At 40.6% G+C, this 25,095-nt stretch overlaps 2 protein-coding genes across 2 annotated transcripts in view; both read left to right on the top strand.

The window, feature by feature from the left end:
* Nucleotides 1-11,052, top strand: part of LOC131689931 (uncharacterized) — a 103,332-nt gene extending 92,280 nt beyond the window's left edge. Inside the window, exon 3 of the mRNA XM_058975322.1 lies at nucleotides 10,899-11,052. Coding sequence (XP_058831305.1) covers nucleotides 10,899-10,919 — 21 coding nt within the window. The 3' untranslated portion in view covers nucleotides 10,920-11,052. The remainder of the gene's footprint in view (nucleotides 1-10,898) is intronic.
* On the top strand, nucleotides 10,924-11,749 carry LOC131687326 (bcl-2-related ovarian killer protein-like). Its single transcript, XM_058971403.1, has 2 exons — nucleotides 10,924-11,346; nucleotides 11,405-11,749. The coding sequence occupies exons 1-2, from the start codon at nucleotides 10,924-10,926 to the stop codon at nucleotides 11,747-11,749; spliced, it is 768 nt and encodes a 255-aa protein (XP_058827386.1).
* The last annotated feature ends 13,346 nt before the right edge of the window (nucleotides 11,750-25,095 follow it).

Below are 25,095 nucleotides of genomic sequence, written 5' to 3'. Positions count from 1 at the left end.
TTCTTGCTTTCAGTTGTTTCCGAGCCGGAGCAGACCGATGTACTTCACAGTGGGGTTCGGTTTGGTTTTTGGGTACAAAATCTACAAAAAAAACCAAAATTTGACTTTACCTTATTTTTACGAAGCTTCATAAAGTGTCTATTTTTTATAAAACAAATAAATCTCAGATTTGAGCAAGAGCAATAAATTAAAAGCTAGTTTTTATTTTACTTTAGATTGGGATGTACTAAATTTAATTTTAAGAGTTTTTTTTTATTTTAAATGCATTTTTTGTGAAACTAGTTGGCAATTATTTCAAATTATTTTAAAATAAGATTTGCAACATTTTTTTTATTGTTCAATATTCTAACGTGTTAAAATGATTGAAACTTTTTGTACATTGATAAAGCACTGAAATAATAGAATTTTAGCAGTTTTAAAGGTTTTCAGAATCATTTATTCTAGTTGGACACAAATTATACAAATTTTGGTTACTCAAATTTTACAGTACATTGAAATACTTTGTATAATACCAATTAACATCTATTTGACAATGAGTATCTTTCCAGAATTAGCTTAAACAAACATTGGAATGAACAACATTGACATCAATAACTTAATGTGGATGAACATGCAGGTTATCAAAGTCACCCCGAACGAAAACGGACTTCAACTTGAAATCATTTTTGAAAAAATAGCTGTAAGCGGACAATTTTAGGTAAAACCATCCAATCTTGTTTTCCATACATCAGTACATGGTTTAAAAATATTGCTTGAAAAAAATGTGTTGCATTTAAAAATATGTAATGATTACTTCAAAAAGTGATCAATTTCACCCCGGTTTACGGTACATTGTTCTCGCTGGAGCAGAACAATCGATGTTACCACAGATAAGTTTTGTTAGCTTTTTCATTCCCTTCGTGTGCTTTTTTTTCTTTCCCTTCCTCCTATCTACTGTAATCTAATAAAAAAATAAATCTATGGTGGACAGGCGGCTGACGGACTACATGGAGGGCAAACAGGTACTTGACAACAAGCAATTTGCCTTCAGGCAAGGTCGCGGCACAGGTACACATCTCGGTACCTTAGGAGAAATATTGAAACAAGCCAACGAAGAAAATTTGCACACCGACTTGGCAATCCTTGACATCGCGAAAGCCTACAATACTGTGTGTAGAGAAGGAGTGCTGCGACAGCTTCGAGAGTGGGGAGTAGTAGGTAACATGGGCAATTTCATTGGCGAATACTTAAAGGAACGTACATTAAAAAGTCTGCGTTGGAGGAACACTATCGGAAAGCTTTCCTGAGGAAAACGGAGTTCCCCAAGGATCCGTCCTAGCCGCCACCCTGTTTCTCGTCAGCATTAATTCAATATTCGCTACGCTACCAGAGGGTGTATATATTCTCGTATACGCTGATGATATCGTAATAGTCGTAACCGGAAAACAACAAAAAAGAATCAGACTGAAGCTGCAAGCCGCGGTCAGTACCGTCGGGAGATGGGTTGAATCCGTCGGGTTTAATATAGCCGCATCAAAGTGTACCATAGCCCATTGCTGCAGAACCAGACCCGTCACCACCGGTAGACCAGTTAAACTATTCCGAACAACGATTCCCTTTCGGAAAGAGCCAAAAATCCTCGAAATCAGATCGTCAATTTTCCTTCGCTCAACACTTTCATCAAATCAAAACAAACTGCGAGAGCACAATCAAACTAATCAAAGCAATAAGCACAAGGCATCCGAGGTGGAACCGGAGAACAGCCTTAACTATAAACAGCGCACTAATCTTTAGCAAACTATACTACGGTATTGAGCTAACCTGCCTGAATCGAAATGGTCTGGTCAAGATCCTTGCCCCACTATATCACCGATCAATCAGAGTGGCATCAAATTTACTTCCCAGCACTCCAGCCGAGGCGGCTTGTGTGAAAGCAGGACTACTCCCCTTTCAATGGGAGTCTGCAAGAGTAATGGTCAAACGAATTGTAGGATGGCTAGAAAGAACGGCTGGGAACGGTGAAGTCATAGAACAAATCTCCAACGAAATACACCTCGAATACACAGGGACCGAGTACGTAAAACACGATAAATTTTATACAGACGGGTCGAAGACACTAAGCGAAGTTGGTGTTGGGATGTATGGAGTCGATAACAGGGTCGCCTTTCGACTTCCCGGGATATGTTCCATATTCTCAGCCGAAGCTGCAGCATTATCACTAGCCTTAGTCAACCGAAGGGAAAATACAGCAACAGTAATTTTTTCGGACTCGCTGTCAGTTCTACGAGCGCTGGAGGCCGGTAAAACAAAACACCCTTACCTTCAATCAATCGAAGAAAATAGCGACATGTGGACAACAATCTGTTGGGTCCCAGGACACAGTGGGATACAGGGTAACGAAGTCGCTGAACAACTAGCAGCGCAAGGCAGGAAAGCAAGAAAAATGCTAACAAAGGAAGTGGTAGTGATATAAACGCAAATTTCAGCAACATTACGTTTAAAAATTTCACGCAACACTGGAGAGACCTGACCGGCCATCTTCAACGAATCAAAGATTCTCCAGAAACATGGATAGACAGGCAAAACAGATACGAACAAAGAGCATTATCCAGACTCAGAGACGGTCACACGAGGGTGACCCACGCACATACTGTTTCCAGAACCGAACCACCCCATTGTGAAACACGCGCGGTTAGGAAAAACGTTGAACATAACAAACATAAAATTACTTCCTGTATTAGAGAGACACTAGGTAACGATCCAATGCATGAGGAGGCCATCATCGCATTCCTGAAAGACTCACAAATGCTACAAGACATCTGAAGAACGGGAACGCGACACAACGCAGAACCTCAGGCACCGGAAATACCAGAAGAATGCAGAAGATGTGAAATGAATAAAAAAAAGTATTGTAATTACACTTACACAAAGTTGACTTACACTAGAGCGAATGACCCTGAGGATTAAAGCTGACAAATAAACAGCAACAACAAACCGGTTAATATATTAAAACACTCAAATAACACGTGTTCGGGCAAACAAGATACGTGTTATAGTGAATGATCTCGGCCAGGCGAAAGAGATTGCTTGCTGTTAGCGCTTTATGCGGGAATTTAAGGCGTACGTGCCTGCTATGGCCGTAGAAATCGATGGGGTTGTGTCCGAACCGGACCTGAAATGCGAAGAACTGTTTGATCAAGGGGTTGGCTGCTTTAAAGACCCCTCACTTCAACAGATTAAGATCTTGGAATACAAACAATTGTATACCGCAAACACCGAGGGAGGTAAGACTACCTACTCTCAATCAGGCTCGCTTTGGGTGACGAAGTAAGTTGCTCCAGGACTTGGAAATTTTAATTCTAACAAAGAGTATCCACCACTTCCAGGGACACCAAAAATTCCAAGTGTACCTTTTTTTAAACAGACACTCAGTCCAGTAACGGACTAATGAAATTTTCTGACATAGTGGACTTAATTTTCATAGCTTTTTTTTTACTGATTCTCTCAAAATCATTCAGATACATTTTCTCTCTGTGGTGCAAACATTTTCGAAGCAGTTGACTGCTAAATGGCCCCACCTTGCAGCGATCGTATCCTTCGATGGCTAAGTCATCAAACGATCAAACGGTCACTGATTCGATCACTGTCCTACAGTGGAATTAGAGAAGTATCGTCCCGAAAATCGATTCCTTCAAATTTTTACTAAACAGTTTAAAATGTGATGTTTTCGTATTATGTGAATCTTGGTTAACTTCCGATATAAATATAAACTTCCACAACTTTAATATAATTCGTCTGGATCGAGAAAACCCTTACGGAGGAGTACTTTTGGGGATTAAAAAGTGCTATTCTTTCAACCGAATTAACCTCCCTTCGAAAGCAAGCATTAAAATTGTTGCTTGTCAAGTTCTAATCAAAGATAAAGACCTTTGCATTACTTTCATCTACATTCCTCCTAGAGCCTCAGTAGGGCACCGAACGCTTTGTAATATTGCGGAATCCTTACCGGCACCGCGGCTAGTTCTAGGAGACTTTAACTCGCACTGTACGGTATGGGACTGTCTTCATGATGATAATAGATCAACATTAATCCAAGATCTTTGCGACAATTTCAACATGTTAAACACGGAAGAAATGACGCGGATTCCTACACCACCAGCACGCCCAAGCGCGTTGGATCTATTGCTATATTTAGATTACATGTGGATGGTGCTCTCTGATCCCTACGGTATCGGTCATTTGCCTCTCGTGATTTTAATTGCTAACGGTTCAAGACCATCAGAAACTATTAATGTCTCGTATGACCTCACAATGAACATCGATTGGTAGAGTTGCGCGACCGCGATATCCGTTAAAATCGAATCCACTCATAAACTTCCTCCGGAGGAAGACTACAAGTTTTTGGCTGGCTTGACAGCGCGAATCAAGCTCAGACTAAATCAGTACCCGGCGCGAATACCCAAGGACGGTCTCCCACACTGTGGTGGGACAAAGAGTGCTCAGAGCTGTACGCGGAAAAGTCCACTGCATATAAGGCCTTCCGGGAAGACTGGTTACCCGCTAGCTATCAACACTACGCGTCGTTAGAAAGGCGAATGAATAGTCTAATGAAAGCCAAAAAACTCAGTTATTGGCGTCGGTTTGTCGACGGGTTAACGAAAGAAACAGTGATGAGCACTCTTTGGGGCACAGCTCGACGTACGCGTAACCGAAACAGTACCAATGAGAACGTGGAATATTCAAACCGCTGGATATTCGCTTTCGCCAAGAAGATCTGTCCGGACTCTGTCCCGGTACAGAAAACGTACCGCACAGCGTCTCCCCACGATACCGCGAACGAAACACTGTTTTCGATGGTGGAATTCTCACTTGCTCTCTTGTCTTGCAACAATAACGCCCAGAGTTAGACAGAATCAAATTCAACTTGCTGAAGAATCTGCCTGACACTGCAAAATAGCGCTTGTTGATCTTATTTAACCCTCCGGCACTCGCGCCGTTGTATTTTGTGCAAAACCTTCAGAAACTCTAGCGAAATCTTCTTCCAGCATCAGCAGCTGCTCATTCGTGGAACCATTCGCGCGAGTGCCGGAGGGTTAACAAGTTTCTTGAGGGTAACATTGTCCCTCATGAGTCATGGGTCATGACTGGAGGCAAGTGAAGATCATCACCATCCAAAAACCAGGAAAACCAGCCTCCGACCACAACTTGTATCGACCGATTGCAATACTGTCCTGTATTCGGAAGTTGTTCGAGAAAATGATCCTGTTTCGCCTCGACAATTGGATCGAAGCAAATGGTTTACGATTGCCTTGCGTTGCTTTCTTCAGAAATCCAAATGACCTATGCTAACAAAGAGCAGCTGGTATCAGTCTTCTTGAATATTAAGGGGGCTTTTGACTCAGTTTCTATCAACATTCTGCCAGAGAAGCTGCACCAGCATGGTCTTTCACCTATTTTAAATAACTTTTTGCCATAGGCGGCTCCAGCCGGATGGTAAAGGGGGGGGCACGCCTTCTTGAAAAAAATGTATCTGATGCACGATTTGGAAAATGAAATTTTGAAGTTTGGAAACGCATTTCTCGACATATGTGGAGTGTGGCGAAGAATTTCTCAAATCAAACACAGAATTTTCTTTAATATGTTCTTTAAGGAAGCCACTAAGGATGGAAATCTTTCTGGTTGAATAGGGGGCGCCCCCTCCGTGCCTCCCCTGGACCAGCCAGTGCTTTTTTCTAAACCTGTTGTATGAAAAGCACATGCACTTTTCGCATGGCGATTTAACAACATCGCGATTTAGCTACGGGTCTTCCCCGGGCTCATGTCTAAGCCCTCTTCTCTACAATTTTTACGTGAATGACATTGACGAATGTCTTGTCAATTCCTGCACGCTAAGGCAACTTGCAGATGACGGTGTGGTCTCTATTACAGGTCCCAAAGCTGCCGATTTGCAAGGACCATTGCAAGATACTTTGGAAAAGTTGTCTGCTTGGGCTCTGCAGCTGGGTATCGAGTTCTCCGCGGAGAAAACTGATTTGGTTGTCTATTCTAGGAAGCGTGAGCCGGCGCAACTCCAACTTCTATTAATGGGTGTAACGATTAATCAGGTTTTCACATTTAATTATCTCGGGGTCTGGTTCGACTCCAAAGGTACCTGGGGATGTCACATTAGGTATCTGAAACAGAAATGCCAACAAAGGATCAATTTTTTCCGGACAATAACTGGAACATGGTGAGGTGCTCAGCGCTGATTTTTGTATGGAAAAAGTCAAAAAACATGATAAAGTAAGCTTACCTTATTCATAGGGTTCTAGAGTGCCACGCACCACCTTCTTACCTTTATTGTGTATAGTTTAGACAGTTAAAATAGTGCCTGTTCGTGCATTTTGGTTTGCACCTTTCTTTCTTATACATAGTTGAAGTTGGTGTAAAAAATGTAAAAATCCTCAATAACTTAGAAACGAATGAGTATTTTTACATAAAGTCTTCAACAATATTGTGTAGTTTTGATATCTACACATTTGTCTTAAACATAGTTTGCACGAAAATTCACAATGAAAAAAGTTATATTAAAAAACTAGATTTAAGGGGGTTGCAATAGAAAACGCCTTATAAATCGATAGCCTTTAATCCTACAAGCTCAAGTTGTTCAACAAAATTCTTTACTATGAGTATTTCTAAAACTTTGTCGAAGACACCAACTTTCTACCTCGTCAGTATAAAAAGTTAATTTTTTTAGTTCGAGTTTTAGTCAGTTCAACCGTCAGAGCATCAGTCGATTTTTGCTTAATAACTTTTTCCACAATCGTCAAATCGTTGTACGGTTTTCAGAACTTTGTTTCCTTGATAAATTTCCTATAAAAATTTCACATCGATTTATTTGTATGAAGCACTGGGCGTCTCTTGGATGAATTATTTTGAAAAAATCGATTTCCCCATACAAAAACCAATGTAAGGACCCAAATGGTACCCAAAAAGTTACTCGGAGCAGAATTCTATTTTTTGTCCCACCTTAATATCCATCGATGGTGTTGGACAAATTGTTGGGCGTTCTGTCTGAAATGGATGGGGCACTGGTCTGGTCTTGGCGAGATTTTGGAATGTGGTAACTTACCCGGGGGAAGCCGGGCCCACTGCACCGGCAGCCGACGGAGGCTCTTCGGTTGGAACCGGGATGTCCACGATCAAGGCCGGTGCAGGGGAGGAGACGTTTTCTCTGGCCGGACAGCAATCTGTTCCGGATATGGGGGTTTGTTGTCTTTCAGCTGGATGTTCGGTTTGACAGACTTACTGCCCTTCCGGCGACAACGAGAATGTGGCAAGGTGTCCCCGTGGGTTTGGCCGGTGAACTGTTTTCGTTGCGTTTTCGTCATGGCAGTTTTGGGGGATGGAGGCGAGATGTTGTATCGTCTTCCTGGACAGGTGGTATCCAGGACGGCAGCTGGGCAAACATGGCGCTGAGCTGTTCTCGGAGTGTGGATTGGATAGGTGAACTTACCCGGGGGGTAACCGCCCCCCTGCACCGGTAGCCGCTGAAGGCTCGTCGATGAGATCCGGTACATCAGCGAGCAGGGCCGGTGCAAGGGAGAAGGCTTTTTTCCCTATCGCTCTTGCGCTTAAAATTCTCGGTTACAAGGTGTGATTCGTTGGTTATATCTCGGTGACCTAATACTGGAGTATCGTTTGTCGTCCGCCTTATTAAGAAGGTTAGCAGGTGCCAGGAGCATCCAGCGATTGGACTGGGTGATCGTTGTGTTGAGTCCTTTGGATTCGGTTTTTTCTGGTTTGTGCTGATGTGCTGTTTGGCGTTGTAGATCCCTGTTAACTTGGCGTCCCGGCTGTCGTGCACTGGGGCTTCCGGGTGGATACCAGCTGGTAGAGTCCGGTTCGCGGCTTAGGGAGTTGGTAGTGGTTCGGGAGGTCCACGCGGGTTAGGTTGACTGAAGCGACCTCAGTCGGTTGCCAGGTGTGGAACCTAATTGAATGCAAAGAGCATCCGGCAATGGAGTTTGATTCCCGGTGGGATGAGCTTTTAGTATAATCATTCGCTGGTTGCTTTGGGCTAGTGTTCGTCAGTAAATGTCGGATTCCCTTCGATGTTCGTCCGGTGTAATGGCTGGAGCTGCGGTGTGCTGGGTTGTCTGGAAGAAATTCAGAGGCGTACAGTTCCTTGATGGCAGGGAGTGTATTGCGACTTACCGACTGGAGTCGGTACTACCTAGGTCGAGGCCAGTGCAGGGGAAGGGCTTTCTCCCTAACCGAGCAGCTGGCTATTTCGGATGATATGTAGGGGACTATTTCCCAGAGTGGGCTACGGTGTGAGATAAGCTTGTTGGTGTTGAGGTGGTTGTTCGAGTTTTGTGCACTTGTAGTTTTTTTGTTTGTTTGTGTTTGTTTAGACGTTGTTGCTATTTGTTGTGTTTGATGCATGGTTTTATTCATAATTTTGTTTTGCTTGTTTGAGGTTTAGCTGCTATTGATATGTTCTGATTTTTCAATCCGAGATGAGCTCGCTACTATCGGTAGGAATTTCACGATTTTTATTTTACGGTTAGTTGGGTTTTGATTTTTTGGGTGCGGTTCCATCCTGCGCGTTTCCGATTCCTTTGCTTTGGGGATCTTTGTTGAGTGAACTGCGGGATTTGTCTGTGTCATCCGAACGGTGTTTTTGCTTGTATCTGTTTCGGCTGGACCTTCTTTCGCCGTTTCGCCGGGCATTTTGGCCATAAGTGATTTTTTAAATCTTCAACAGTTTTTCTAAACGCTGCTAGTTCGTTTCTTAGGTCTTTGTTCTCTTTTTTGGGGAAATTAGTTCTGCTTTCAGCCAGCTCCTTAAGCATGGCAACTTCCTCCAGAGCGTTTATGGTTCGATCCCTTTCGTCGACTGTGGACCTGAGGTTTTTTAAAAGTGTCTGGAATGGAGTTATTGGTATTTTTTGGTTGGCCAGTGCTCTGGACTCGGGGAACATTGAATTTCCATCGATTTTCAGTTTGATGATTTGCGCTTCCATTATCGGAACTGAGCACCGTCCAGCCCTAGTTGAATGCTTGTCGCCTCAGTTAACACATTTGCTCTCCGCGCTGCAAGGATTTTCTTTGTTGACTTGGTGTTCTTTGGTACAGTTGAGACACACCTCTTTCTGATTGCATACCCTCCATCCATGACCGAATTTTCCGCAGCGGAAACATTGCATCGGGCGCGGATAGTATCGCCTGATTTTAACCCTACGGAAGTCGCGCAAATGGCTCACTGAACGAGCAACCACAGCTGCTCTAAGCCGATTTCGCTAGATTTTCAGAGCAGCGTGCACACAGTGCACTAGCGCGACTACCGGAAGGTTAATGCGCACCATACCTAGGAAGATTTCTCACGGAAAAGAAGAGTACCAGAAGCGGAGTGTTTGAGAGGCTACCGTTAACCTTCGGTGATCATTCGAACCTCTCTTTAGCTGTTCCAGGATGGTCGATGTTTCCATGTTGATGGTGTCCAAATCAAAACAGTCCATTCTGTCCACCGGCTAGCTGATCGATTTTTAACAGTTGGTCATGGGTTCTATGGGAAGAAGTTCGAAGGGCATATTGGGTTTCTCTTGCCTCTTTAACTGCCGAAACCCTTTTTTTTGGTTCCGTTCCAAGGGCGTTTTTGGGGGTTAAATAAATCAGGAATGGGTTAGTAGGGAGTTTCCCGCATATCCCATTTTCATCTCTAGCCACGCTCAGTAGTAGCGCTTGTTGGTTGATGTCACCGTCAGAGTTCAGGTAGGACGGGACTGTGCGACTGGGAGATGGCCCTCTTCTAAAAAGTATTATACCACCAGACTGAATCGTCGAGTCTAAAACCCGTCTGAGGTTCGTCACTTCGCTCTCGTATAGATAACCGGTGACCGACACTGTTGTCCGATTTGGATGTACCTCGTTTGGGGTTCAACACTTATCACCCATATAAGTCACTCACGTTTCGCACTGATGGGGACGCCAGGGTTTTTACCAGGTTTGAATTTTCGCTAAATGGAGGCGCAATCTGTTCACCGATTTAACGTTTCAAATTCGATGAAGGCGCGAGTAGTTCACTTACTTCAAAATCTGCGCTCCGGGTACCTGTCAATGTTATCACTTCACTTTTTTTACAAAAAAGGACTGGGTTTTTATCGGTTTCAATGGGGGAGGTCTTTGACGGCGTGGCCGTCTGTCTGGCTGACGGAGACAGGCCAAGAAGTGCCGTATCATTTGTTTTTCGCACTACTGGGCGGGTTACAGGACACTGCACTCACGTGAAGACATCACCGCGGTAGCACTACGATAAGTGCCGGATATTATTTTATTTCGATTATAGTGGTTTTAATCTTAAGGTTATTCTCCTCTTCGGGTTAGAAAAATCTCTAACCCTATGTACGGGGTAGGGATTCGAACCCAGGTGAGCTGCGTACAAGGCAATCGATTTACCAACTATGCTATGCCCGCCCCTGAGCTGATAAGGTCTGGAAGGCTGAGCTCGAGCAAAAAAAGATCCCGGTAACGTAACCGAGTACTGACTTTTTCGGGAAATCACAGAGCCCCAACGATAAAAACTCAGCTGCTCGAAAAATATAACAAAAACTAACTTTAGCTCATTTTTTGTTGTGTGGTTATCATGAAAATTCAATCGCTCATCTTTGGCGTGTATTAGAGGATTTGCGGGCCCGATATAAATAAAACAAATGCATTATTGTTGAATCTCTAACGGTATTGTTTCGTTAGTAATGGGCACTATTTCAACTCTCATATGTTTCAACTCATCTCGGTTTCCCCTCTGCTCTTCCGCTTTGCCGCTATGCCACTGGCACTGTTATTGTGTTCGAGTCTTTAAACAACATATTGTATTTTTTCTGGTGCAAAATACACATACTCCTGAATACAACAGCATTTCTCTTACTTATTTATAGATTTTTACGCTGACACCATAAAAACATGATTATGGGTGAAACTACCGCCAACCTCAAAAACCACCAACTACCGGATCGATTGAGTACACCAGTACTTACGCGACGAAAATTTAGCTTCCCCGCAAGCCTGCATTCAGGAGTTCTAGGAGATCATCTTTCTTCTGGCTCTTTACAGCCTACCAGCACTACATCAGCAGCTCGACGTAGACTGAGCAACGTTAGCGATGTAGTCACTAGAAAGCTGTCCAGTACAATTGGATGGAAGCAGCCCATCGTTCCCTCCCAAGACATCATTACTCAGGGAAAGTGCCTTTGCGGTCAATATCTCCGATGTAGACTGAAAAAATCGGGTGTGTTCAACAGGAAACTGGGACTACAACGCATCAGGAGTATTATTGGAACACCTTCCATACATATAGTTCGCGAAGTTTTTCCTGTGTTGTTAAGTGTAAATTTAGTACCTTGTTTTGTAAAAAAAATATTTTAATTTTATAAAATTATTTCAGGTGAGCGATGAATTAGAACGAATGTATCCCCGGGTATACAACGGTGTAGCGCGGCAGCTAACCCGAATTGGTCGCGGCGAACTTAAGACCCCCGAAACGGCTCCAGTACTGCTAAGTGCAATAGCAAGGGATTTGTTCAAAAACGAAATCACCTGGGGCAAAGTAGTCTCACTTTTTGCAATAGCCGGAGGTCTTTCAGTAGATTGCGTACGCCAAGGACATCCAGATTTCCTACCAAAGCTGATCGAAGGCGTGGCAGATGTGATTGAGGACGAACTTGTCATTTGGATCTCCGAGAATGGAGGTTGGGTGAGAATTGTAGTTGCTATTAATATAGCTAATTAAAGTTAAAGGAAACGTTATTGTTTTAAGGTTGGTTTAGCGAACAAGGTGCGACCTCAACAGGAAGAAATCACGTTTGCTGGACGGTGTTTTGTTGGCGTTAGTTTATTAATATTTTTATTTGTACTTGTTTATTTGCTGAAAACACTAGGTCTGTATTTATTTCCGAATATATTTATCTTATAGAAGTTTACTTTGTTTCAATGAAGTCGTTGCTAATTATTCAATATTGATTGATAGAAGATTGGCGGTGTGAGCAGGAACAAATTGATGTAATGCGTAGCTGATATTGTAAAAACAATATCGATTATTTGCCAGAACTCATTCGAAAATCATTTATCAATTCATTGTAGTAAGAAAGTTTCGGTGCAAACATTTCTCACCGTTTTTGTTATTCAATCTCTATCAGTTTTCACGTTGGACAATTTTCAAAAAAATGTCAGTGTTAAGTCGGCTCCGTTGTGTTCGAGAACAACCGAAGTGTTATGTCACCCAAAAATCTGTGATATATTCAAACAAGTATGAACGATATTTGAAATACAGAAAATCGCGAGCGCACCCAGCATGATTCATAATCTGCGCTAAATGTAGATACTACATGCAGAAAAATTGAGCATATTTAAGCGAAAAATAAATTTTATTGAATTCAATAAATAAATTTATTGTCTCCCGACCAATGATTATAATTTTATTTATGGAATTTAATCCATATTTTTATTTAACCTACAAATTTCTTTTCTGAGTGTATGACTAGTTTTTCCTGGCTTGTGATTTCTCTTCGTGAAATTGTATTTTCGAAATTTTTTATAGGACCAACCTTAAACTGTTTTAAAAGGTGTAGAATTTACTAAAGCACATCATACTCAAGTAATTTGAGGTTTGGCCAATCATCCCCAAGGGCCCGGTCGCAGGAGGCCAATAAGGAATAACTGTGTCTCATCGGCATAAACAGAACTTCTGCTCGAACGGGACATCACGTTTGATCAGTCGTTCGATTGAAAGCCAAAGTGTGTTTTAGTTTTAAGGGATTTGCGTCAAGCCGGCGCTAATCTATTCCGACAATAAGTTAGTGTCGGTTTCTGATGAGGCGAAGCCGAAACGCAACTGAGTATGAAATAAGGATTTGTGCCCTCCTGTACAAAGACTGGTTTTACCAACAAATTTTCACCCTAGTGAGAAATTTTGGTTTTTACCAAATTTTCCTCCTTAGGGTGAAATATAACATAGTGCAATAAGGAATGCTCATTGAATCTGTTGACTCCAATTGGATCTATTGATCTATAGAATGACTCCAAGAATGACAAAATCAGTGTGATAGAAGATTCAATGTAAGAATATGGTCCCAGACGATCACTTTTATCAAATTCATCAAGCGACGTATCAAAAACTATACTGAGCTTCACAATATGGTTGAAGGCATTCAACACTAGTTTGGAGGCCATTTGGCCGTGATGGTCTGCTCCGGTGAATACGGAATATGGTCCCAGAGGGTCATTTTTACCAAATCTCTATCATCTTCATGCGACGTACCACCAAAAATTTCTGAGCTTCACAAAATGGTTAAAGGCATTCAAAACAAGGCCACGATGGTCAGTTCCGGTGAATGTAGAATATGGTCCCAGAGAGTAGTTTTCATCAAATCGCAAACCTTCGCCGTGGACAAAGGAACTCTTCATGATTTGCGTTGATTTTTGTACTCATAACTCGTCGATTTTATTTCTGACAGCGCTGCCAGCCTGGAAAACTGTAACTGGATGTAAAAAGAAAATGTTCCTAGAGTGCGTTGGTAAGGGTTGTACTTACAGCAAGTGATACAGTGAATCAAAAAACCGGGTCATAAGGACGAAACAAAAATCTGATGTCGATTTTATACAAAACTGCGATCAGTTATATGGAAAAGAATAGTGCGCCATGTAGGTGTTCAATGTGCAGTGAAAAACGAATCCTGCTAAAATGCGGAAATTGTGAAACCACAGTAAGTTTAGAATGCTTGAATCGATGTAGTAGCGGTAACGAGAAAGACAGTGGGATAGTTACCATTCCAAATATTTTTAAGTAATGCGGCTTGTGTCCCAGAAATAAAGACCACAAAATGAATGTTTACTGCTTCTGTATGTTATATTTACTTATATACCTTCCGTTATCGACTGTTCGACGACTGCTTCATTTGTAATGGCGAATAGAGTCAAACGTCAAAATATTCAACTCATGTGACAATCTTCTTCTTCTTCTTCTTCCTCCAATTCTGTTTATTTTCCGTCGGCCTATTTCCGCTACGAGGCCAAAACTGACGCCAGAGAGGTGACATTCCCACTATCTGGACTGGCTATCGACCCATCAACTCATGGACCGGGGACCAACGGCTTTACTTCCCTTCCGAAGGAAGGCGTGACCTCAGATTTTTCTCATCTCTGAAAAATCTCAACGACCTCGACTGGGATTGAGCCCAGACCAACTGGGGTGGGTGGCGGTCACGCTTACCACCCAACCATGAGTGCCGTCATGTGTGACAATCAGCAGCGAGAGCAATATCCTGTTGAGTGCAAGCGGTTGCAAGCGCCCAAAGCTTAAGACGGACACAGGTGGGCACATTTTTTTATGTTTGAGTACAATTGTTACTTTTATTTGATGAAGCCGAAAAATAAAGAGGATACGAAGAAGAAAAGCACAAGCAAATGACATTTTGAACCCGTCTATTGTTTTGTTGCGGTTCGGTCATAATTATTTTAATCGGTATTTTCGAGATAAAAAGCGTCCCTAAGTGTGCGAATTCGTAGATGCGAGGTTAAGCACGGCCTTTTCTCACTTTTCATTGTGCGCCAAATAATAAGGATGCTCGTTCGGATGTTTATGTCTACTTCAAGGGGCCCGGACGTCATGCTTAATTTTGCAAGTATAAAACTAATACACTCAAAAGTGCCAAATTATCCCATCTTTCTTTCTCTTCGTCTTGCCCGAAGCTGGAATCGGTATAATTGACTTGTTTGACGTCTAGTACACCAACACAGTTGCAATGTGTATAGACAACGTACATATAACGCTATGTAACCTTAATTGAAAATTAATCTCAAAAACTCAAAAAGTTTGAAAGAAATCGGTTAAGTACTTTTTAAATGGCAGGTAACACCGCAAATCATGTTTCTCCAGAGACATTCTACAATAAACATCGTCTCCGAGTCATTTGTCGATATTTTCGCATAGTAAAATAACAGAAAATTATTGAAACGATACACTATAATGTACAAAAGTTTTGATCAATTCGCTTCACGCAAAGTTTTAAAAAATCGCAAAAAAAAGTGTTTTTTTTCACGCCGAAACCATTTCCTCCCCTTAAGTTAAGTTTTACGTGTAAATTTTTGTTGGTATTGTCCGCAAAGTGTCGCGAACCGTTTCGTAAGCTGTTCTTCTAGTGAAATACCGTATTAATTTGATTAAACTGGCAAATGCAATTCGAATAACTACTGAAACAAACTCTTTGGTTACTTGTTGAATGTTGTTTCACCATTGTTCACAATATCGAAGCGACACAAAATAACAACACAATGGTCTGCCAAAAGTACTCTCAAGCAATCGATGATGCCGATTTGTTCATGGTGTGTGAAGGAGACTGCTATAAGACGTTTCATCAGTACCGTCTTTACGCATGGGCACACTGGGCCAGGGCCAGGGGCCCCGGGTTTTCAGGGGCCCCCATCTTAGGATGAATATAAAATCATTCTGTGTTCCAAAAAATAGTAGCACTCAATTGTCTATAACTCTTTATCGTGAGGGTAACAATGGATCAGTTGCTCAGATTCGCACATTACACCTTTACCCATGTGACGTTTAAAGAGCATGCATGTTATTAGATCAATTCAAACGTCAATCCAACATTTCGATTCAAGTTTCAATTTATTTTGAGCAAAAACGATGAAATGTTGTCTAAACACGTTTAAAAAGTTCAAAAGGCACCAAGCAGGAGCGGCAACCAACAAGGTGGCAGAATTTGCACAAGGAAGCTGTACAGAAAGTGGAAGAAGATGATTTCAAAATTCGGTACACAATCCTTGTTTGGTAAACGATCCGCGCATGTGGCAAATTTTCATTTCTTCATCACATCTGGGATTATGGATGGACACTTCTACATGAAAACCTCTAAAAATGATTCCAGCACTTCTTGAGGCCTCACGATGCTTTCGCGACGGCATAGTGGCATTTTCCACTATGCCGTCGTAGTCTGGTACAGCACCGATTAGATTATTTTTGTACGACATTCTGCCTTATAAAAAATATTTTAGGCTGTTTCTGTTTGCGGTTAATTATGAATGAACTGCTAATAGTTGTGGTAGTTAATAATTGAAATGAATTGTGTTGCTCATATTAATAGGTTCGAGTAATTTCGATGTTTCGCTATATTCATTTGTTTGTTTATTTATTTATTTATTTATTTATTTATTTATTTATTTATTTATTTATTTATTTATTTATTTATTTATTTATTTATTTATTTATTTATTTATTTATTTATTTATTTATTTATTTATTTATTTATTTATTTATTTATTTATTTATTTATTTATTTATTTAATTATTTATTTTTTATCATTTTTCATCTGACCCGTGTTGGTCTACATGAAATTTAATGTCGTTGTTTTATGAGAAAAGCGCCTTTCAAGGTTCACTTCAGAAGCAGATTTCGAATGCCATAAAAACCCATAATCTTTTCGTACTTTTTTCATGTGATTACAATGATCTCCCATTAAAAATTAATAACATTACATACATGTTGTACAGTATTACAATAACATTACAGAAATATTGTAACATAATCTTATAAGCTAAAAGTCCTAAGTCAATTCTTCAAAATATTACTAGAAATATAAAAATCGAAATGGTCATACACACTATAGAAAACATTACGCATCGCCCCACAGTGGGACGAGCCCGGACTTAAGTCCGTATATGAAGGTTATGCGATATTCCCACTAGTATTTTTCTCGTATCAGCTGAGCCATCAGAGACATTTTCGCGAGATTTTAGGTGATTTGAACGTAAAATGGATTTTTGACAGCCTTTTGAAGGTCATAACTCAAGTGTTTTTTGCATTATTTGACCATAGGAACTACATACGATTATTTTCATTTTTCAAAGAAACGGTTGATTTTATGCATTGCATTACTTCACCAAAATTATCCGTGTGATAAAATTACATCGTAAAATCGCCAAAAAATTTGTCACTAGTTGGTTTAGTTAGTGTTTAGATAACTGTTTGTTATGATTTTTTATTGAATTCGAACTTCTAATGCGATAACAACAACGACGCCCGTGAATGCCCGCGATCACACTATACTCATTCGAAAGCTTTTAATTTTCTCTTAAAAATAAGTCTATGCTAGTTTTGCGAAAACTTGCGATAAGCCGTCAAAATTTAAAAAAACTGTCAATGGAGACGCATGGTTATTAGTGATATTGAATTTGAATAATCACTTTATAGCTAGAATAATGACATTAATACATACATAACTTTCAAATAGCATTGAGAGCATGATCTACAAGGGTTTTACTAGTGATCAAGAATAAGAAACCGATTGGGAAGTTTGGTTTTTAGGTGGTAAAGGTATTAAGAATGTTTAAAAATCAGTAAATATTCTCAACCATCTGAAATATGTCAAAATGTTTCTGGAACTATTTTTGCTAACTTATGCAATAACTGTCAAATTGAGTGAACACAATTGAGTTCTAGTCATTTGGTGAGACTATTTTGATCCGAGTTTGCATAGCACTGATATAGCTTAAGGGTATGCGATATTATCCATGTAAAATAAGACCATTTTTAATTTTTACGCGAAAAAAGGGGTTTGGATTTTTTATTTAAGATATGAAATAGCAATTAGTCTAACACATCTTATTTGATCCTTAAAAACAAAATAGTCATTTCTAAAACCCCATAATGAGATGACAATCAATTCGTTTCAATGTGGAAAATAAATTTCAAATTTACTATTGAAAAAAATCATTACAAAAGACAATATATTTACTTTTGAGCCACTCTAATAAGTAGTAAAGTTAATTTCTATTTTCATAACCAAAATAGCGCACAAAAATTTCTTTAAAAAAATTTTGAACCTTCACAACAAAATAATTATTTTTGAGCCACCCTAATGTATAATGTTTTTTTTTACAAGTGTTCATATAAAAAACGATTTAGCACACGAAAATTAACATACACAAATTTTAAGAACGATTTCGGAAAAAAAAATTTTTTTGAGACACCCTAATGAATGGTAAATGTTTATTTTTAAAATGTTTTAATATCAAAAACGAATTCAGCGCACCAAAATTACATAAAAACGTCCTATTTGAACCGATACGGTAAAGTTTGGACTTTAGTCCACCTTTTGTTCTAAGTCGTGCCACTGTGCGCCCTTATGAGTTCGTTCTGACCGTACTCGGTGCGCTGAAAGTCTTAAGTTACGTGATCTAAGGTTTCTGGCGGTACATTGGTGTAGATTTGTGAAAGAATATCTGGGGCATCCATTTGGTCTGCCATTATTTTCCCAACAAATCTGAATGTATTTCGCCTTTTTGCCAGAGTTTCCATATCGAGCAGACGACAGCGATCGATGTATGGTGGTAGCTCCGTTTGGTTAGGCCACGGCAAAGTTCTAAGAGCAAATCGGAGGAATCTTGCTTGTACTGCTTCAATTCTGTTAGTCCAAATGTTCGTACAAGGACACCAAATAGCTGCGGAAGCTTCCAGGACAGACCGAACAAGAGAAAAATACAGTGCCCGCAGACAATCTGGATCAGTAAACTCGTTGGCGGTTCTTATTATGAAGCCAAGGTTTCTATTTGCCTGTGCTGTAACGTGCGAGTAATGGTTTCTGAATGTCAGTTGCGAGTCCAAGAGTACACCAAGGTCTCTGATAATTGACACTCTCTCTAGCAATTGGCCGTCGATGCTGTAACTCCAGAGAATTAGATTTTTTCTGCGCGTGAGAGGTATTATAGTGCTCTCTAATACCTTTCACGCACAGAAAAAATCCAATTCTCTGGAGTTGGCCACACTGAGAGATAACAAATTGCGATTACACCAGTTATAGACAGCATTCAGATGTCGCTGAAGTTCGATACAGTCCTCTATTGACCGCACAATGAGAAAGAGTTTGAGATCGTCAGCGTATATAAGTTTGCACCCTGGGGGTATAACATAGCAAACGTCATAGAAGAATAAAGAAAAAAGCAACGGTCCGAGATTGCTCCGACACCCGACAAGTTGATGAAAATATGACACGTTACTTCCTAATTTTACTGACAGAGAACGATCTACGAGATTGGATTTAAGCCAGCCTATAAAATTTGATGGAACGCCCAGCCGCTCGATCTTTGCCAGAAGAAGAGAGTGATGTACACGATCAAAAGTAGCTTTATGGTCAGTGTATATTGTGCCTATAGTCCATCCTCGATGTTTTCAATGCAGTATGATGTAAATTGAGCTAGATTGGTAGTTGTTGATCTGCCTGCAAAAAAGCCATGTTGGTTCTTCGATATGTATGCTTTGGTCTCACGAAAGAGCATATTTCCTACTATGATCTCAAATAACTTTGACCCAGAGCAGAGCGAAGTTATGCCACGATAGTTCGCAACATTTTGCTTATCACCTTTTTTGAAAACGGGAAACATTACTGATTTTTTCCAGCATACGGCAAACACTGATTGCGACAGTGATTGGTTGAAGATTAATCTTAAAGCTGTACAGTGTACACAATGCGCTTGCGCATCTTTTCAGTATAATGAAAGGAATCCCATCTGGCCCCAACGATGTAGGGAACTTTAACTTGCTTATGGGAGCTAGAATGTCTTCGTCGGTAAATTGAATGTTTCCAAAATTGAATACATCGCGAGGAACATCTTGAAGGCTACAATCCACCTGAGTTGAATTAGCTGATTCATTTTTAAACACACTCGAAAAAATGTTTTGCGAACAAGTTACAGATGCCGCTGGGAGTGTTAGACGTTTCATTTGCGAGAAATATACTAAAAGGAAGCTCATTGTCTTTACATTTCCTATTTTCAAAAGACCAAAGCTTTTTTGGGTTTCGTTTTAGGTTGGATTGAGTTTGTGCTACGTGTCTTGAGTAGAGAAAGCAATTATATGTTTTGTAGCTGTTACTGGCTAGAGTGAACTCCCTTTTTGTACTTGTTTGCTATCTTCACCTCTCCGAACCGTTCACTTATGCGCAAAACTTCTGTCAGAATATATACCAAAAGTCTACCTCACGAACAACTTGTACATGAAGAGACTCCTTTTCAAAGAATATTCCTGCAGCGAAAAATGCGAATACCTAAAATGAGTGAATCTCGAATCGCGCAATTAGATTCGATAATATTCAATATTGTCATCTGCAAGTGTAGTTGAATTATGATTGAAAAAAATGTGGCTTTTTTAAGCTGACAATTAACTTTTTCCAGCTGCATCATATCAGGAATAGTAAGAAATTGAGAACAACATTGTACGAATCATTGTAATTACATTGGCGGTTGCACATGAAGGCCAACCATCGTCAGCTAATTTTAAAAGCATTTTAAGAGAGCGTGTTTGGTGGCCCGCCATGTCGAAAGATGCAGAGGAATGGGTGAAGTCCTGCTCGATTTGCGCAACAAATGGAAGACCTGAAAAGCCCACTCCCATGACCCGTGTTTTCGCTTCCATTAAATAACGTAGTCGTCATCTATTAACAAGTTGAATTTTATTGGCATATTGCTAAATATTTTTCCTAGATTGTCATAGTGTAAGGACAATTATTGAATGAATCGTCGACATTGTAGTGTTGACGTTTAGCCTGCCTTACTTCATCATTCCTCATCATTGACGGAGGCACTCCTCAGCCTCAAACAACTATAAAGGTCAGAATATATCATGTGGGGAGAGAATAGCGCAGCTGGTAAGTCCATTACACTGTACGCAGCTCACCTGAGTTCGAATTCCCACAAGCACATATAGTGTATTAGGTTCTTTGCCACTTTCGGGCAGATTGGTCAGAAGATCTTTATAACCCTTTCATGCCCAACTTTTTTCTCGTGCAAGTAGGGTTTCAAAACTATTTTTCCTTGAAAACAGTGGGGTCAAGAAACACGAAAAGCCTTTTTTCATAAAGATAGATGCTTCCCTCGCAGTGCTAGAAGCTGCTCAATTTTTACCTTCCACTGCTCTATACTATTCTTCTTTAATATTTACAATAGTTCAATTGCGTGGAAAATGTAGCCAAAGACAGTCTAAATTGATGAGTTTTATCAATTTTCAATAATATTGCAAAATAACGAAGATATACGAAAAAATTATTTTCCGTCGTAAACTATTCCTGGCAGCACTGCTCCATCGGAATCCAATCAGACTAATTGCAATAACTTCAGTTCTAGAGCTGGTCCTTGAATCTATTAATACTCGAATGAAAGGCAATAGTCACATTTACTAGCCTTACTTGTTATTGTGAGCTAATTTTGCCTTAATCAAAAGTAATAGCTGTTTAAAAACGTTGTTGTCCACAAACAACGTGGGCATGAATGGGCTAAGATCTATTAAAATCATTTTCCGTTTTTCGACGGTACCTGGACATTTACAGTGCCACTTATAGTGATGGAAGTCTAAATTTTTTTCCCCATATATTTTGATTCCTACAGCATTTTTAATACTTCCGCATGGTTGAATGATTTGGTTTGAATTTTAAAAATAAATCTCAAGGTGGCATAGTTGGCTCCCTGATGCTGAGGATCATTTTTGATAATCCTATTCTACAGCAGTGTATGCCTGTTCGAGTATAGGGGCCCCAAGGCTCAGCTGTGCCCAGGGGCCCCAAGTGGTCTTAAGACGGCCCTGCGTTTCATGCAGATTGAGTAGGAATAGGGGAAGATGGGGTAAAACGCAAACAGAAGCCGGTCTATCGTCACTTACCAGCAACATTATTTGGATGTGCAACGATTGTTTGAAGCAGTTCTACGAATTTCGTGATACCATTCAGCCATTACAAACTCCGTCAACAAAAATTGAAAATGAAATATCTTGCTTGCGGACGAAATTTTAAACTCCCTGTGATACTACCTTCAATGGATGAACCAAAGTGTTATCATTCGACGCCAGAATCGATATTGAATGAAAAAATTAGATCAAAATCGCCGATAAGTTTCACAAGAAACAGGACCGTTGATATGATTTCTCCACTCCACCCTGCTTCAGAAAATGAACCCATGTTTGCACTCTATCTTTCAAACATCGATGCCCGTATTACCGAGAATGAATTATTAACAATGGTTTCAAATGGTCTTGGTCTCGAAGAAACCGATAACATTCATGTAACGAAGCTTGTTCCGAAATGGAAAGACTGTAATATCTTGGAGTATGCATAATCCAAAATTGAAGTGGACAACCTAAGTAACATTTCTAGTTTTATGATATACATGAAGATATCTTATAGTTTCAAAGAAAGTTTAAAACCGAACATAAAACCAATTACTCTACAACACTGATTCAAGACAACCATAAACCCTTTAAAAACCCATACTTAAAAAGGTTCTCAAGAGTGCACTATGCTATATTTCACCCTAAGGAGAAAAATTGGGTAAACACCAAAATTTCTCGCCTGGACGAAAATTTTTGGTAAAACCAGTCTTTGCACTTGAAGGGCACAAATCCTTACTTTTTACATGGGTGCGTTTCGACTTCGTCTCTCCAACTTCCTTTTCAGGGCCAAAAAAACAAAAACTGGTAAAGAGTTGAATTGAAAGATATATTTATACCGTAAAGCTAGGGTTACTTGCAACACTTTTCAACTTCAAAGCGGTAAAAAGGTTAAAAGTTTAGTAATATTCAACATTATGCCTGTTGCAAGTAACCCTACATATGGGGTAACTTGCAAGTTTGCATCGACTTCAAGGCGGCATACGACAGTATCGACCGCGTAGAGCTGTGGAAAATCATGAACTAAAACAGCTTTCCCGGAAAGCTGACTCGACTGATCAAAGCAACGATGGACGGTGTACAAAACAGCGTAAGGATTTCGGGTGAACTTTCCAGTCCATCTCGACGGGGACTGAGACAAGGTAATGGAATCTCGTGTCTACTATTCAACATCGCTCTGGAAGGTGTGATGCGACGAGTCGGGATCAACAGCCGGAGCACGATCTTCACGATATCCGGCCAATTTGTATGCTTCGCGGACTACATGGACATTATCGCCCGAACATTTGGAACGGTGGCAGACCTGTACACCTGCCTGAAACGCGAAGCAGCGAAGGTCGGACTGGTGGTAAATGCGTCCAAAATAAAGTATATGCTGGTAGGCGGATCCAAAAACGACAGGAGCCGGCTAGGAAACGGCGTTACGATCGACGGGGATATCTTCGAAGTAGTGGAGGATTTTGTCTACCTAGGATCCTTATTAACGGATGACAATAACGTGAGCCGTGAAATCCGAAGACGCATCATCAGTGGAAGTCGGGCCTGCTATGGGCTCCAGAAGAAACTGCGGTCAAGAAAGATTCACCTGCGCACCAAATGCACCATGTACAAAACGCTTATAAGACCGGTGGTTCTCTACGGGCATGAAACTTGGACCATGCTCGAGGAGGACTTGCAAGCGCTAGCAGTTTTCGAGCGATGGGTGTTAAGGACGATCTTCGGCGGTGTGTGGCGGCGAAGGATGAACCACGAGCTCGCTGCACTCTATGACGAACCTAGTATCCAAAAGGTGGCTAAAGCTGGAAGGATACGGTGGGCAGGACATGTTGCAAGAATACCGGACAACAATCCTGCAAAGATGGTGTTCGCTAGTGATCCGGTTGGTACAAGAAAGCGAGGAGTGCAGAGAGCACGATGGTGGACCAGGTGGAACGTGATTTGGCGAGTGTTTGTGCGTAACCGACGTTGGAGAGCTGCAGCTGCAAATCGAGTATTGTGGAGGCAAATTGTTGATTCAGTGTTATCATGAAATTGATGTTGGAGCGAATACTTTAACCTCTGGTGTATATTGATGTTACTAATTCTCAACTACTGCAGATATATTGAAAGCCATGTTTCGGGTCCTGAATACTGTTAACACTAAATTAGATGCCACAAACATTTCCGTAGAGGTGATAAAACATGATATAAAAGCTAAAACTGCAATAGCCAATTAGCAACCGAAGGAATTTCGACTTAACAGAACAAAGTTAACGCGATCAAATAAGAATCGAGCGTTGAAAATGGGGAACAAAACATCTGTGCAGGCGTTTATTGCGGTTAATATAAAAACATATTTCGAAGCGCAGGTCGATTTACTAGGACCAGTCATCCATCTAATTACCCCATGCAGCAGGGACTGGTGACCTCGGAAGCAGCAAGGTCACTGCAGATAACTCGCGTACTCATAGGTAATTTTTTCACCTGAGAATATCTTTTTTGATCCTGTCCTTTATTTACTTGTACATATTTAGCAATCGTATCCTTAACGAAGCTCGTTTTTAACTAAAGCTTGTGAAACACACTGTAGTGTAACAAAGTCATGGAAGCGTTTCGACGTCGTCTCATCAGAAACCGACACTAAGTTATTGTCGGAATAGATTAGCGCCGGCTTGACGCTAAATCCCTAAAACTAAAACACGTTTTGTGTTTCAATCAAACGTGATGTCCCGTCCGAGCAGAAGTTCTGTTTACGCCTATAAGACACAGTGAAGCCGAAACTTGTCTTGACTTAGAAGGCCTATGCGAAAGCACTATGCTATTCTTGGGGTTATGCTGGGTTCAAACCTATCGTTCAAAGTTCTCGGTTTCGTATTTCGTGTCACAAAATCCTTCAAAAATATACAGTGCCTGAAATCGGTCTACTGCGCTCCACCATGGAGTATGCATCAGTGTATGGTCTCCATTTCAACAAAATGGTGGACAGAAAATTGAAAAATAGAAACAATTCAACACAAGTTTATACGCTTCGCCCTTCGTCATCTTCCTTGGAATGATCCCGAAATTTTGACGAACTACAGCAGCAGCTGCAATTTAATACTTGATACACTGTATTCGTCAAAAAGTCGCTAAAGTACCATTTGCTTCAGATCTAATAGAAGCCAATATTGATTGCCAGAGCATCTTCGGGCTCTAAACTTCACTACCACGAGCCGAAATTTGCGTACCCATAATTTCTTTCATTTACCTGTTTCACGGACTACACACCAAAAAAATATGAATTTTATCGGTGACGTAATTGCAAACATGACACAATTTAACAAACTGTAATTCACGAAATGACGGAACATAGCCGTGCTCCGTTTAATTTTACATTAAACATATACTTTACATGCGCAATGACATAAAATTACACTCACAACCATTTAGAACAAAC

Source organism: Topomyia yanbarensis, chromosome 3, assembly GCF_030247195.1.
Source record: "Topomyia yanbarensis strain Yona2022 chromosome 3, ASM3024719v1, whole genome shotgun sequence".
In the NCBI taxonomy this organism is placed as follows: Eukaryota; Metazoa; Arthropoda; class Insecta; order Diptera; family Culicidae; genus Topomyia; species Topomyia yanbarensis.
The sequence above is the reverse complement of the archived record's forward strand: the minus strand, read 5'-3'. Positions and strand labels throughout refer to the sequence as shown.